This window comes from Myotis nattereri, assembly GCF_964212035.1.
Source record: "Myotis nattereri genome assembly, chromosome: 2".
Classification (NCBI taxonomy): Eukaryota; Metazoa; Chordata; class Mammalia; order Chiroptera; family Vespertilionidae; genus Myotis; species Myotis nattereri.
This window is the reverse complement of record NC_138076.1, coordinates 39997923-40013246: the sequence shown is the minus strand read 5'-3', so window position 1 is coordinate 40013246 and position 15324 is coordinate 39997923. Positions and strand designations below refer to the sequence as shown.

General features: G+C 48.1%; 1 protein-coding gene across 8 annotated transcripts in view; it reads left to right on the top strand.

Moving 5' to 3' along the window:
• The first annotated feature begins 490 nt into the window (after positions 1-490).
• CLYBL (citramalyl-CoA lyase) overlaps positions 491-15324 on the top strand; it is a 234511-nt gene continuing 219677 nt past the window's right edge. For 7 of the 8 annotated variants that reach the window (XM_081081357.1, XM_081081353.1, XM_081081356.1 and 4 more), the window contains exon 1: positions 498-579. In XM_081081357.1, the coding sequence (XP_080937483.1) occupies positions 521-579 (59 nt within the window). In that variant the 5' untranslated portion in view covers positions 498-520. Of the gene's footprint in view, positions 580-15324 lie in introns of all 8 variants that reach the window. The other variant, XM_081081352.1, reaches the window with a different exon arrangement.

Genomic DNA, 15324 nt, shown 5'->3' with positions numbered 1-15324 from the left:
TGGGTTGCGGGCACATCCCCAGTAGGAGATGTGCAGGAGGCAGCTGATCGATGTTTCTAACTCTCTATCCCTCTCTCTTCCTCTGATTTTTATTGTAAAAAATCAATAAAATATATTTAACACAAACAAACAAAAAACAACACCACCTTCCTAGAAAACGTGTCCTATTTTGGCTAGAAAATGCAAGGTGTGTCAATAGCCGCCTTGAAAACCCCACAAGCAGGGGGAGAGCTGGATTCAGTCAGCAGAAAACCTGCTCCAGAAGGAGCCACCCGCAGCTCTGCCGGGAAGGTCTGATCTGGGCAGGTGCGGGGAGCAGGTGCGCAGCAGGGAGGGCGCGGCTGGCAGGGCTGGGCGGGGCGTGCGGAGAGGCCGGAGAGGCAGGGAGGTCGGGGGCAGCCTGAGCCCGCGAGGGAAGTGGCGCTGAGGGGCGTGGCCACGCCGGGGAGGGTAAGGGGCGTGGCCTCGGGGCGGGGCGCCGGGGGACGGGCAGGCGGGGCGCGGCGCGTGCGCGGGGAAGATGGCGCTACGTCTGCTGCGGAGGGCGGCGCGCGGAGCGGCGGCGGCGCTGCCGAGGCTGTGAGTGCAGGTTCCCTTTTCCCGCCGCTCTGCCGGGCTCAGCCCGCGGCCCGACGGGTTTTCCCGAGCCCTGGTGGGCGCCCCGGCGGGGCTGGAGCGCTGGGCGCCGCCGTGCGCCGACCGACCTCTGTCTGCCAAGGTCGCCCCTGCTCGCCCTCCCTGTGGGACGTGGGTGCAGACCCGGAACGTGGGTGCAGACGTTCGGTCTGTCAGCCCCGGAAAACTAACCAGCCTCCCCACTAATGCGGGCGGTGAACGCGCGGAGGTTCCGTAAACGGTCCCGGCGTCACCCCAGCTGCTCACCTCGGGAACTGGAGCACCTTCCCCGGTGTGCGCCGCAGGCGGTTCCCGAACTGCTCGGTCTAAGGACCCCTCTACACGTGAAAAATTATTGAGGACCCTTAAGAGCTTTTGCTCGTATCTTGATTTTTAGTATATGAGGAATTAAAACACTTTAAAAGTATTTATTTAAAAATAACAAACCCATTAGTATTAACGTATAAATAACTATAACTACACACACACACACACACACACACACACGCACGCACGCACGCACACAAATCTTTAAGAAGAGTGGCATGGTTTTATATTTTTGAAAACCTCTTTGGTTTAATAAAGGACAATTCTCATATCAGCTGTTCTGGGGGAAATTTGCAAGGAAATTACAATCTCACATAAATGCAGATACTTGTTGGAAAAGGGAAGCCCTCCTAGACCCTTTCAGAGGGTAGAGTCTCGGGGACCCCTCAGGTGTCCTCGGACCACACTTTGGGAACCGTTGGTCTACCACGTGCCTGGATACACCTTATCTCATTTGCTTCCTTGGCCACCATGTGAAGCCCAGTGACTTGTTTATAAAGATGGGGAAACTGAGGCTCAGAGTTTGGTGCTTGCATTTGCTTGCTCCCTGCTTCCTGACTCAGCAGGGTCCCATGCCAAGACCGACCAGGTGAATGCATCCCCCCTTCCCATTTCCTACACCCAGGCCTGGGACATGGCCCCGGGGTCAGGATCCCGCCCAGGAACCAGAGGAGTCATTGAGGTGTATATGCAGACCCTTCCAGGAAGTCTTTTTTCTGGCCTATTCAGGGGCCTGTTCAACAGTGGGTCCAGTGACCACACGCAGCCACCTACTTCTAAGGTGCTGGGTGCTCAGCAAACAGTGCTCTTCACCTCCATTAGCACCGGCTCCTTCTCAACAGACCTGCACACCCCACCACGGCCCTGGCCGCAGGCCTCCACGCAGGCTGCTTTCCAGAGGCTACACCCTGAGCTAAACCCTCCCGTCCTGGTGTCTTCAGAACACATGGGGATGGGAGAAGTGAAGGCGCGAAACGTCAACTTAGGAAAGCCTGCTTAGAGAAGTCTTCATTTCTACCCAAGTTCGGTCGCATGAGCCAGTGCTCATGGAGGTGAAGAGCACTGTATGCTTCTGCTGGCTTTTCCCTCCGGTTCTTAGAGCATCAGCACCATTGCTGACGGGCCGGGCCCCTTCCTGACTCCTCTTCCCAACCCCCCAACATTGTCCCTGTGGCAGTGCTGTCTGATGCTTCCCTGCCCAGCCTGTCTCCAGCCCTGCTGCTCTCTGTGGCCACTGCTCAGTTTATGTACTCTGCCCTCAAGTTGGGGAAGCATAGCTTTTCACTCCTAGGTGTGCTATAATATTAGGGTACCTTTTCCATCAACCCCCCTTACCTGATAGAGGGGGTTAATGACATGTGTGTGAGTAGCAGCCCATGCAGATTCACGCATCTACAAATATTTCTATATGTAACCATCTGTACCTACATTAGGCTAAGCATGAATTCATATATAGGCTGCCCCCCCCCAAATATATATATATACACACACACTTTGAATAATTATAAAGGCAGTGTTTATTAAAATGCATTTCATTTTCAAAATTGAGCTATCAGGTGTTAAAGTGTGTAGACATTTTATTTGGACACCCTGTAGCCTCCAGTTCTAATCCGTTACTACTTGGCTCATTCTAGCCTTCTCCCTTGCTTATTTGTAAAATTTCACTCCAAACAGTGAGAAACCTGGATCCCACCATAGCCATCTAGTTACTTAATTGTTTAATTTCAGCATACAGTGGGGCCTTGACTTACGAGTTTAATTCGTTCTGAGACCGAGCTTGTTAAGGAGCTCATTAACTCAAATTACTCTATCAACTCAATGCAAAAAATCAGCGGAGAGACAGCTGGTATCTCAAAACACTTGTTAGTCGGGACACTCGTAAGTTAAGGCCCCACTGTGCTCTCATAGCCGTATCTGAATTGTTAGACCATACTTCATCGGGGCGGGGGGACTTTACCAACTAGATTACAGTGCTTACGTGCGGTTCCTTTCCCTTTAGTCTTACAGACTCTACTCATTTCCAAAGTCAGTTAGGTTAGCACCTTTTTCTCCCATTCCCTTCAATGAGGTCGTTCCATATATTTGTACTACAGTTAGATTCTCTTGTCACAGTCTGCATTCTTTCCTGGGATCCCCCTACCTCCCAAATGATTTTTTTAATTGCATGCATTAAGGCTCACTCTTTTTGCTATAAAGTTCTTTGGGTTATGGCAAATGCATAATTTCATGTATCTACCATAACAGTATCATACAGAATAGTTTTACTTCCCTAAAAATTCGCCTGTGCTTCACTTATTCATCCACCCCCACCCCCCCTCAAACTCCTGGCAAGCACTGATCATTTTACTGTTTCTATACAGGGGTTGGCAAAAGTAGGTACAGTTTGTGAGTATACAAAACACAGTTTATTCTTGTATTTATTGTTTATTGTATTACTTACTTGTATTACGACTGTACACCTACTTTTGCCCACCCTGTAGTTTTGCCTTTTTAGATTGCATTCCTTCACTTAGCTATATGTATTAAGGAGTCTCCATGTCTCTTTTTGTGGCATGATAACTCATTTTCTTTTATTGCTGAACTAGAGGACCGGTGCACGAATTCGTGCATGGGTGGGGACCCTCAGCCTGGCCGGCTGCGGGGAGGGACCGTGGGAGGTTGGCTGGTCAAGGGAGGTTGGCTGGGGGAGCGCACTGACCACCAGGGGGCAGTTCCTGCATTGAGCATCTGCCCCCTGGTCATCAGTGTGTCATCATAGTCAACAGTTGACCGGTTGTTTGGTCAGCCGGTCGCTTAGGCTTTTAGATATATAGATAATATTCCATGGTATAGATGTACCTATTAAAGGACATTTTGGTTACCTCTAGTTTTTATTGATTATGAATAAAGCTGCTATAAACATTCGTGTGCAGGTTTTGGATATAAGTTTCAAATCAATTGCCTAAATACCTAGAAGTATGATTGTATGATAAGACTATATGTAGCTTTGTAAGAAAGTAGCAAGCTGTCTTCCAAAGTGGCTATTCCATTTTGCATTCCAACTATGATGGCCGTGTTTCTGTTACTCCGTATCCTTGTCAGCAATTAGTGTTGTCAGTTAAAATTTTTTTTAGCCATTCTAATAGATATGTTACTGTTTTAATATGTTAATTTGTTTTAACTTGAAATTGCCTGATGTTGAGCATCATCTGTGTATCTTTGGTGAGGTATCTATTCAGCTCTTCCTATTTCTTAATTGGGTTCTTTTCTTATTGTTGAGTTTTAAGCATTGTTTTCATGTTGTAGATATGAGTCCTTTATCAGATATATATTTGCAAATATTTTCTTCCAGTCTGTAGTTTATCTTTTCATTCTCTTAATGGTGCTTTTCATAGAGCAGAAGTTTTTCTTTTTTTAACCGTCAGGCATATCAGTTTTTTTCTTTCATGGATCATGCTTTTGGTGTTATATTTAAAAACTCATTTCCAATCCAAGGTTACATAGATTTTTTCCTACATCCCCTTTTAGAAGTCTTACAGTATTGTGTTTTATACTTAGGTCTGTGGTCCATTTAGAGTTAATTTTTATAATAGGTGTAAGGTTCGTCTAATTCACTTTTTTGCATATTGATCCAATTGTTCCAGCCAATTTGTTGAAAAAACTATCCTTTCTCCACTAAATTGCCTTTGTCCCTTTGTCAAAGATCAGTTGACTATATTTGTGTGGGTCTATTTCTTGCCTCTCTATTCGGTTATATTGACCTATATGCCTATTGCCAGTATCATGCTGTTTTTATGACTGTAGCTTTATATTAAGTCTTGACGTTCGGTGGTGTCAGACTGCCAACTTAAGTCCTCTTTTGTATTGCGTTGGCTATTCTGATTCTTTTGCCTTTCTACATAAACTTTATAATCAGTTTGTTGACATCCACAAAATAGCCTGCTGAGATATGTTTGGGATTGCATTGAATCTATAGATTAAGGTGGGAATAATTGCCAACCTAACAGACTGAGTCTTCCAATCCTTGAACATGGACTGTCTCTCCATTTATTGAAATGTTAATTTCTTTCATCAGAGTTGAATAGCTCTCTGCACATATATTTTGTATATGTTTTGTTAGATTTATGCCTAAGTATTTCATATTTGAGGGTGCTATAGTAAATTATATTGTGTGTTAAATTTCAAATTTCAGTTGTTCATTGCTGGTTTATAGGAAAGCAATAGACTTTTTAAATATTAATTTTGTGTCCTGCAAGTTTGCCATAACCACTTATTAATTTCATGAATTATTTTTTGTTAATTCTACATAGAGAGTCATGTCATTTGCAAACAAAGACAGGTTTTTTTTTCTTCCCAATGTGTATGCCTTGTATTTCTTTTCTTATTGCACTAGACTAGTAGCCCGGTGCATGGATTCATGCACATTGAAAGGAAATTAATTAGACGGTGGCTGGCGGGGTGGGACTGGGCGAGACAGGCTGGACACGCCCTGGAGCCAACCTTCTGTGGTCCTTCCCCGGCTGGTTGCACCTGGGATGACAGCACCTTGGCTCGAAGGGCATCTGCAGAGTGGGGGGGGAGGGGTGTCCCTCTGACAGCTGGGGTCCCTTGGCCTGGCCTGCGGGGATTGGGTCGAAACTGGCTCTCTGACATCCCCCAAGGGGTCCCAGAGTGCAAGAGGGCACTCTGCAAAGTTGGTGTCGTACAGGGTGTGGAATGCAAACACAAGTGTGCAGTAAACCAGATTTGGGGCCTGACAATGTCCCAGCAACAACATAAACCACGGCAGAAGGTGGAATCACACGGCCCTGTGAAGAATTGGGCTCCCTTCTGTCTGGTTCCCGGATGCATCACCCGAGAACTGCCACTGCCAAGTCACCGCAGCTCGGCATCTCCTGCATTGAGCATCTGCCCCCTGGTGGTCACTGCACGTTATATCTCCTGGACAGTCGGACGGTTGCTTATCCTTTTATATATATACTAGGGGCCCGGTGCACGAAATTCGTGCATTGGGTGTGTGGGGGGGGAGAGTGTCCCTCAGCCCAGCCTGCCCCCTCTCACATACTGGGAGCCCTCAGGCGTTGACCCCCATCACCCTCCAATCGCCTGATTGGCCCCTTGCCCAGGCCTGACGCCTCCGCCAGAGGTGTTAGGCTTGGACAGGGGACCCCCATCTCCCCTGATCACTGGCTCTGGCCCCCGCCCAGGCCTGAGGCCTCTGGCCCAGGAATCATGCCTGGGCAGGGGACCCCCATCTCCCTCTGATCGCTTGCTCCACCCCCCGCCCAAGCCTGACGCCTCTGACCCAGGCTTCAGGCCTGGGCAAGGGGACCATCATATCCCCCCAATCCCCGGCTCCGCCCCCCACCCAGGCCTGATGCCTCAGCCAGAGGAGTTGACCCTCATCACCCTCCGATCACCAATCACCGGATCGGCCCCTTGACCAGGCCTGAGGCCTCCGGCAGAGGTGTCAGGCCTGGGCAGGGGACCCCCAGCTCCCCGCGGTTGCAGGCTCTGCCCCTGCCCAGGCCTAACGCCTCTGGCCCCGGCGTCCGGCCCGGGCAGCGGGGACCTGCAGTGGCAGCCGGGGGCGCCGCAATCATGGGCTTCGCTTTAGGCCCAGGCAAGGGACCCCTAGGTCCTGGGACTGCCAGCTTCGACCGTGCCCAGCTCCCATCGCTGGCTCCACCCCTACTTCCTGCTATCACTGGCCAGGGCGGCAAAGGCACCTGATTCTCCGATCATGGCTGGGGGGCAGGGCAAAGGCGGCCCCGGGGCTGCCTTTGCCCTGCCCCCCAGCTCTTAGCTCCCCCCTGGGTTTCCGATCACTGTCAGTGGCAGGGGGCTTCTTCCTGCTTTCCCTTTCGCCTCCCTGCATTGTGCCTACATATGCAAATTAGCCGCCATCTTGTTGGCAGTTAATTTGCATATAGCCCTTATTAGCCAATGAAAACGGTATCGCCGTACGCCAATTACCATTTTTCTCTTTTATTAGTGTAGACTAGAGGCCCGGTGCGCAAAAATTTGTGCACTCGGGGGGGGGGAAGGGGGGTCCCTCAGCCTGGCCTGTGCTGTCTTGCAGTCTGGGACCCCTTGGGAGATAACGCCCTGCTGGCTTAGGCCTGCTCCTGGGTGGCAGAGGGCAGGCCCAATCCCTAGGTGCAGCCCCTGGTCGGGCTCAGAGCAGGGCCGATTGGGGTGTTGGGGCGCCGCCCCCTGTCATGCACAGAGCAGGGCGGATCGGGAGGTTGCAATTCCACCCTCAGTCACGCTCAGGGTAGGGCCGATTGGGGGGTTGGGGCACCGCCCCCTGTCACACTCAAGGCAGGGTCGATGGGGAGTTTGCGGTGCCACCCCCTGTCACGCACAGAGCAGGGCCAATCCAGGGGGGTTGGGGTTCCTTACCCTGTCACGCACGGAGCAGGGTCAATCAGGGGGTTGGGGAGCTCCCCCGTGTCACGCACAGAGCAGGGCCCATCAGGGGGTTGAGGAGCTCCCCCGTGTCATGCACAGAGCAGGGCCCATCAGGGGGTTGAGGAGCTCCCCCCTGTCACTCAGAGAGTAGGGCTGATAGGGGAGTTGGGGCGCCGCCCCCTGTCACACACAGAGCAGGGCAGATCAGGGGGTTGGGACGCCGCCACTGTCACACTCAGGGCAGGGCCGATGGGGAGGTTATGGCTCTACCCCATCACACACAGAGCAGGGCCCATGGGGGGTGGGGGGGTTGTGGCGCCGCCCTCTATCACCCACAGAGCAGGGCCGATCAGTGGGTTGGGGCGCCGCCACTGTCACACTCAGGGCAGGGCTGATGGGGAGGTTATGGCTCTACCCCGTCACACACAGAGCAGGGCCCATGGCGGGGGGGTGGGGGGGGGCGCGGGTTGGGGCGCCGCACCCTGTCACACACAGAGCAGGGCTGATCAGGGGGTTGGGGTGCCGCACCCTGTCATACACAGAGCCGCAGGGCGATCAGAGGTTGGGGAGCTCCCCCGTATCAGGCACAGAGCAGGGCTGATCAGGAGGTTGGGGCGCCTTCCCCCGTCACAAACAGAGCAGGGCGGATAGGGAGGTTGTGGCCCTGCCCCCTGTTACACACAGAGCCGCAGGGTGATCAGGGGGTTTGGGCGCTGCCCCCTGTCACGCTGATCCTGGTTCTGGGAGGCATATTACCCTTTTACTATATAGGATAGAGGCCTGGTGCACGGGTGGGGGCCGGCTGGTTTGCCCTGAAGGGTGTCCTGGATCAGGGTGGGGGTCCCCACTGGGGTGCCTGGCCAGCCTGGGTGAGGGGATGATGGCTGTTTGCAGCTGGTCACACACTCTTCAGGGTGGGGGTCCCCACTTGGGTGCCTGGCCAGTCTGGGTGAGGGGCTGAGGGCTGTTTTCAGGCTGGCGGGTGACGGAAGCTCCCAACCGCTCCTTTTTTTCTTTTTAATTCTGGGCCAGCTTTAGCTCTGAGGCTCCAGCTCTTAGGCCTCCACTGCTGAAAGTAGGTATCTGGTTTGTTTCAGTTCGAAACAATGTATAACTCCAACTCTGACTCCAGCTCTGAGATCCCAGCTCGCTGAAAGCTGGTTTCTGGGGTTTTTTTTAGCTTCATTATTTGTTAAAATGTTTCAAACTGCAGGCTCAGAGGCCTCAAGGCAGACGGGGAACGTTGGTCTCCTCCGTCACTGAAGCAAGCACGCCTCATGTTAGTTTCAAGCTGCCTGGCTGCCGGCTGCCATCTTGGCTGACAGTTAATTTGCATATCTTGCTGATTAGCCAATGGGAAGGGTAGCGGTCGTACGCCAATTACCATGTTTCTCTTTTATTAGATAGGATAGATAGTGGTTCCAGTATGATGCTAAATACAAGTGATGAGAGGGGACATTACTCCTTCATTCCCAATCTTAGGGAAAGCATCCTGTTTCCCACCAATAAGTCTGACTTAGCTGTGATGTAGATTTTTTTAATCTACAGTTTGCTGACAGTTGTTTGTTTTGTGTGTGTGTGTGTGTGTGTGTGTGTGTGTGTTTTGTCATGAATGGGTGTTGGATTTTGTTAAGTTCCTTTTCTGCATCAATTGATATGATCATATAATTTTTGTTTTTTAGCTTGTTGATGTGGCAGATTACACTAATGACTTTTGAATGTTGAACCAGCCTTGTATACCTGGAATAAATCCCCTTGGTCATGTGTATAACTCTTTTTATTTTTTAAATTTTTTTAGTCATTTCAGAGAGGAAGGGGGGAGAGAGAGAGAGAGAGAGAGAGAGAGAGAGAGAGAGAGAGAGAGAGAGAGATAAAACATCAATGATGAGAGAGAATCATTGATCGGCTGCCTCCTGCACACCCCTCACTGGTGATCGAGCCCGCAACCCAGGCATATGCCCTTGACCAGAATCGAACCCATGACCCTTCAGTCTGCAGGCTGACGCTCTATCCACCAAGCCAAGCCAGCTGGGGCTATAACTGTTTTTATACATTGCTGGATTTTATTTGCTAATATTTTTGTTGAGAGTTTTATATCTATGTTCATGGCAGATATTGGTCTGTAGTTTTCCTTTTTTGTAATGTGTTTATTTGGTATTGGTTTCTCATACATGTATAGAGGGTGGGGCAAAAGTAGGTTTACAGTTGTGAGTATGCAAAACACAGTTTATTCTTGTATTGTTATTTATTAATTATTGTATCATTTTCCATACAAACAATGTAAACCTACTTTTGCCCCACCCTGTACATATGTCTCATGTCCTTTTTGTTTCTTTATTCCCTCTTTGCTGCTTTCTTTTGTTTTAAGTTAATATTTTCTAATGTAATATTTTCAATTTTTTCAATGATATTTTAACTGTTTTTAAAGTTTGGTGGGGTTTTTTTTTAGTGGTTACCATATACATTTTTGGGGGGCTTACCATATACATTTTTTAAAATTGTGGTAAAATAGACATAGCCTTGCCATTTTAACCATTTTCAGTGTACCACTTAGTGGCATTATTAAATTCATACTCTTGTGTAACCATCACCACTCTCTATTTCCAATTTTTTTTTTTGTCACTCCAAACAAATTCTGTACCCATGAAACAATAACTCCTCCTTCTTCAGTACCTGGTAATCTCTAGTCTATTCCCATCTCTCTGACTTTGTCTTTTCTAGATATTTCATTTAAGTGGAATTATATAATATTTGTCCTTTCATTTCTGGCTTAGTTCACTTAGCATAATGTTTTCAAGATTCATCCATGTTGTAGCATGTATCAGAACTTAAGCACTTTTTATGACTGGATAATATTTCATTGCTTGTACATTACCATATATATCTTAGTTTATTGGAACCTGCTTTTGATTTATACTTACTTCTAGAAGATAGAGAAATGTTACTTCTATATAGTTTTGTCCCCCTTTCTTTTTTTGTGGCATTATTGCTATGCACATTATATTTATATATGTTTGTAAACTTGGTAATATATTGTTGTAGTTATTACTTACATAATTTTATCTCTTTTAAAGAAACATAGGAAAGGAGATGGAAGTACACATACACACATACTATATATAAACATATATATATATATAAACATATATATATATAAACATATATATATACTAGAGGCCCGGTACACAAAAATTTGTGCACTCGGGGAGGAAGGGGGGGTCCCTCAGCCAGGCCTTTGCCCTCTCGCAGTCTGGGACCCCTCGGGAGATAACCTGCTGGCTTAGGCCTGCTCCTGGGTGGCAGAGGGCAGGCCCAATCCCTAGGTGCAGCCCCAGAGCAGGGCCGATTGGGGAGTTGGGGTGCCACAGAGCAGGGCGGATCGGGAGGTTGAGGTGCCACCCTCAGTCATGTTCAGGGTAGGGCTGATTAGGGGGTTGGGGCACCGCCCCCGTCACACTCAAGGCAGGGTCGATGGGGAGTTTGCGGCGCCACCCCCTGTCACGCACAGAGCAGGGCCAATCAGGGGGTTGAGGAGCTCCCCCCTGTTATGCACAGAGCAGGGCCGATCAGGGGGTTGGGGCACCGTCCCCTGTCACACTCAAGGCAGGGTCGATGGGGAGATTGTGGCGCCACCCCCTGTCACGCACAGAGCAGGGCCAATCAGGGGGTTGGGGCGCTGCCACCTGTCACGCACAGAGCAGGGCCCATCAGGGGGGTTGGGGCACCACCACTGTCACACTCAGGGCAGGGCCAATGGGGAGGTTATGGTTCTAACCCGTCACACACAGAGCAGGGCCCGTGGGGTGGGGGGCGCGGGTTGGGGCGCCGCACCCTGTCACACACAGAGCAGGGCCGATCAGGGGGTTGGGGCGCCGCGCCTTGTCACACACAGAGTCGCAGGGTGATCAGGGGTTGGGGAGCTCCCCCCTATCAGGCACAGAGCAGGGCTGATCAGGGGGTTGGAGCGCCTTCCCCTGTCACAAACAGAGCAGGGTGGATAGGGAGGTTATGGCCCTGCCCCCGTCACACACAGAGCCGCAGGGTGATCAGGGGGTTTGGGCGCTGCCCCCGTCACGCTGATCCCGGTTCTGGGAGGCATATTACCCTTTTACTATATAGGATAGAGGCCTGGTGCACGGGTAGGGGCCGGCTGGTTTGCCCTGAAGGGTGTCCTGGATCAGGGTGGGGGTCCCCACTGGGGTGCCTGGCCAGTCTGGGTGAGGGGCTGAGGGCTGTTTTCAGGCTGGCGGGTGACGGAAGCTCCCATCTGCTCCTTTTTTTTTTTTTTTAATTCTGGGCCAGCTTTAGCTCTGGCTCCAGCTCTGAGGCCTGTGCTGCTGAAAGCAGGTATCTGGTTTGTTTGTGTTCTATAATCGAAACACTGTATCAACTCCAGCTCTGAGATCCCGATGGGCTGAAAGCAGGTTTCTGGGGTTTTGTTTAGCTTCTATATTTGTAACAATGTTTCAAACTGCAAGCTCAGAGGCCGGCAAGGCAGGTGGGGAATGTTGGTTTCCTCCGTCACTGAAGCAAGCAAGCCTCATGTTCACTTCAAGCTGCCTGGCTGCTGGCCGCCATCTTGGCTGGCAGTTAACTTGCATATCTCGCTTATTAGCCAATGGGAAGGGTAGTGGACGTACGCTAATTACCATGTTTCTCTTTTATTAGATAGGATACTTTATAGTGTATTTGTTATAATAATCTATTTCTGTTTCTCTTCATTTGTTCTTGTGGATTTGAGTTGCCATCTGGTGCCATTTCTGTAGCCCAGTACATCTTTGCTCCCACCCACCTCTTTTGTGTTATTATTGGGAAATATATTACATTTCTGTATGTTAAAGGCCTAACAATACATATTATACAGTATTCTTTTATACCTTTGTTTTTTAAATTAGGTAAGAGAGGAAAGCAAAAATATGTTTTTATACTGTGTCTTATAATTACATATTGCTGTGTGTGTGTGTCTGAGAATTTGAATTTGAATTTGAATTATGGGCTCACTTATTTTCAGCCTGAAGAACTTTCCTTAGTATTTCTTTTAAAGTGAATCTGCTAGCAGCAGCCCTATAATTGTGCATGTCATTTTAGATTTACTATGGATATCTCATTCTCCAGATTTTCCTACTAAGCTTCTTGGTTAGTCTGTTTTTGCACCAATTGTTAACCACCATCTCAGGTAGCTGTGATGTTAGATAATTGCTTCTGATTGTTCTCAACAAACGCCCTCAGAGAAAATGCTGTTTTCACTTTTTGAGCTCCAACTCAGGTCAATTTTGCAAGTGGGGTCTTCCAGGGAACCACCAGACAGCTCAAATACTGACAGTTCTCTGGAAATGGGGCTTCGAAAGAGCTCTAATCCTGCCCTGCCTCCTCCAGTGGCTGCCAGGCTGCCGGTTTTCAGGTGATTGTGGCTGTTGATTTTCAAGGCTACCATCAAATTGGGGAGAGGAGGCATAGGGTAAGTTAAAAAAACTCACATAGTTTGCTGTTCATCCATGTTCAGTAAATGCTTCCAGATTGCTGTAAGACTGGTTAATTTCTAGAGTTCTGAAAAAAGTTGATTCTGACAATGCTGGTAAATATTTTATTATTTTTATGGAGGGTAGGATTTTTGAAGGTCCTTTCTCTGCAATTTTGCTGAAGTCATCTCAGCTTAGAGTTTTGATTAAGAATAGGTTTGAAGGTGAAGGGATTAAGCAACACACACACACACACACACACACAAACATGGACAACAGTGTGGTGTTAGCCAGAGGAAAAGGGGGTGGGGAGTAGGTGGAGGTGGGCAAAGGTGGGAGGGGGCAGGGAATGGGGCAGGAAAGAGACTTTGCTTTGGGCACATGTTGCAGTGTGCAGATGATGTTTTATTGAGTTGTACACTTGAACACTGTATGGTTTTGCAAACCAATGTCACCCCAGTAAATTCAATTTAAAAACAAAGAATGGGTTTGAGTTTATAAAATGATTTTTTGGTATTGTGATTTTTTAATATATATTTTTTTACTGATTTCAGAGAGGAGGGGATGGAGAGAGAGATAGAAACATCAATGATGAGTGAGAATCATTGATCGGCTGCCTCCTGCATGCCCCACACTGGGGATCGAGCCCGAAACCCGGGCAGAGAATTGAACTGTGACCTCCTGGTTCGTAGGTTGACTGACGCTCTACCACTGAGTCATGCTGGCTGGGCAGTTGCTTGGCTTTTATGTTTTGGTTAAAGTTTAGAATGTTAACTTGGATCACTGATGTTCACTATTATTCCACAACTCTCATACATACTTGTATTTGTATGTGTATAACCACAGTTGTTCATTTGGTCTATTTCCTATTTTTTCTTAGAAGTACAGAGATAAGTGTCCCTATACCCAAATTTGGCTACCCTTACTTGTGTCCTTGGAGGTAAATTTCTGCATATGAACTTGCTAGATCAGTGGGTATGGACATTTGAAGCCTTTTGGTGCTTGTTGTCAAATCACCCTCCAGAAATTCAGGAGATAGATACCTGGATTCCAGTATGTTTTGTGGAGGCTTACTTGCCCATTTTCCTTGGCATCAGCAGGCCTATCCACAGTACAGGAAGCAGACTGTCTTGTTGGTTACACAGCAGGAAGCTCCAGGCCTGGAAAGAACCCCTCCCCCGGCTGTCAGCCCCTGGTGGCTTTTCCCTCTGAGGCCTCGGCTGTCACACTGACTAGCTACAAGGTGTTTCTGTAAACAGCCATGAAGTTTTACCTTTCCTGCAAGTTCTCTTCAGAGCTACACCACATGTAGCATCTTCCTCTTAGCTAGGCTTTTGTATTAACAAAGGCGCCAGATTTCATAACAAAGGAACAAAGCCAATTTCCGTGAGCAGCAAGGATTCTATTTCACCAGGACGCTTGGTATGGGCAAGACTGTCTTAACAGTTCCTCTGCCCTATATTCTGACTGAGAAGGTAGTCACTCTAGTGCTGTGTTAAGTGCAAGTGCAGGATATTTAAAATTTTAAAAGACAGCACCTTTTTTTTTTTTTACTTTATTATTCTACTTGCCACCCCCAGTAAAATTAGGGTCACAGTTTAGTGGTAGATGGTGTTTGCTGTTTAACTGAAAGTTCTACAATGCTGAAAAATTGTATATTATTAAAATAAGGGCCTCTCTTTGAACCTTTTTAAAGTTGATATGGTCATTTAAAAACATCATTGCGCATATATACATTGTATCACTTTACAAGTAGTGCAGGCTTATTTTAAAGCACTCACACTTGAATTGTATCCTTAATTAGTCTCAGTATTTTTTGTGAGAGGGAGGATATGCCCTCTTTATTTTTTGGCCAAATACAAAAAAAAAAATTAAGGGGGGAAAAAATTCAAGCCAAGTGCTATTTTCATACAGAGACACTAGAGGGCGCTCTAGCAATGGAAGATGTAAATTAGTAGCAATGGGAGATGTAAATTGTCTCCTTACAAACATGCCTATTAGCGTAAGGTATAGGAGCTGGTTTTCCTGATCATTTTTACCACAAATGAAAGACACATAGATGGTAGAGGAAATACTTCTGTACTAACCGACTGTCCTTTGAAAAGTTTATAAGAAACAAGAAGTGGCTCTGTGTTCCGGGCCTCCTATCACCTGCTCCATCCCATTACCCCTTCCTTTACAGAGCTGGGTCCCCTGCCTGCAGCACTCTGCCCCTTCAAGTCTTTGCTCAGATGTTACTCATGGGAGGATTCTTTCCCAGCCACCCTGTAATCACAGCACCCCTCCCCCCATCAGCCTCTGCACTCTCTTCTCCCTCACTCTGCCAAATGATTTTTCCATTGCACTCACTTCCACCTAACATTGTACATTTATCTGTTAGTCTGTCTGCATCCTACCCCCACCCCCCAAAATGTTCACGAGAGCAGGGACTTGGCCAGTTTATCCCAACCTTTATTCCTTTATACCATACTGTCTGGTACATAGTAAGTGTCAAGTGTAGATTTGCTGAATGAAAAAAAAACAACAAACC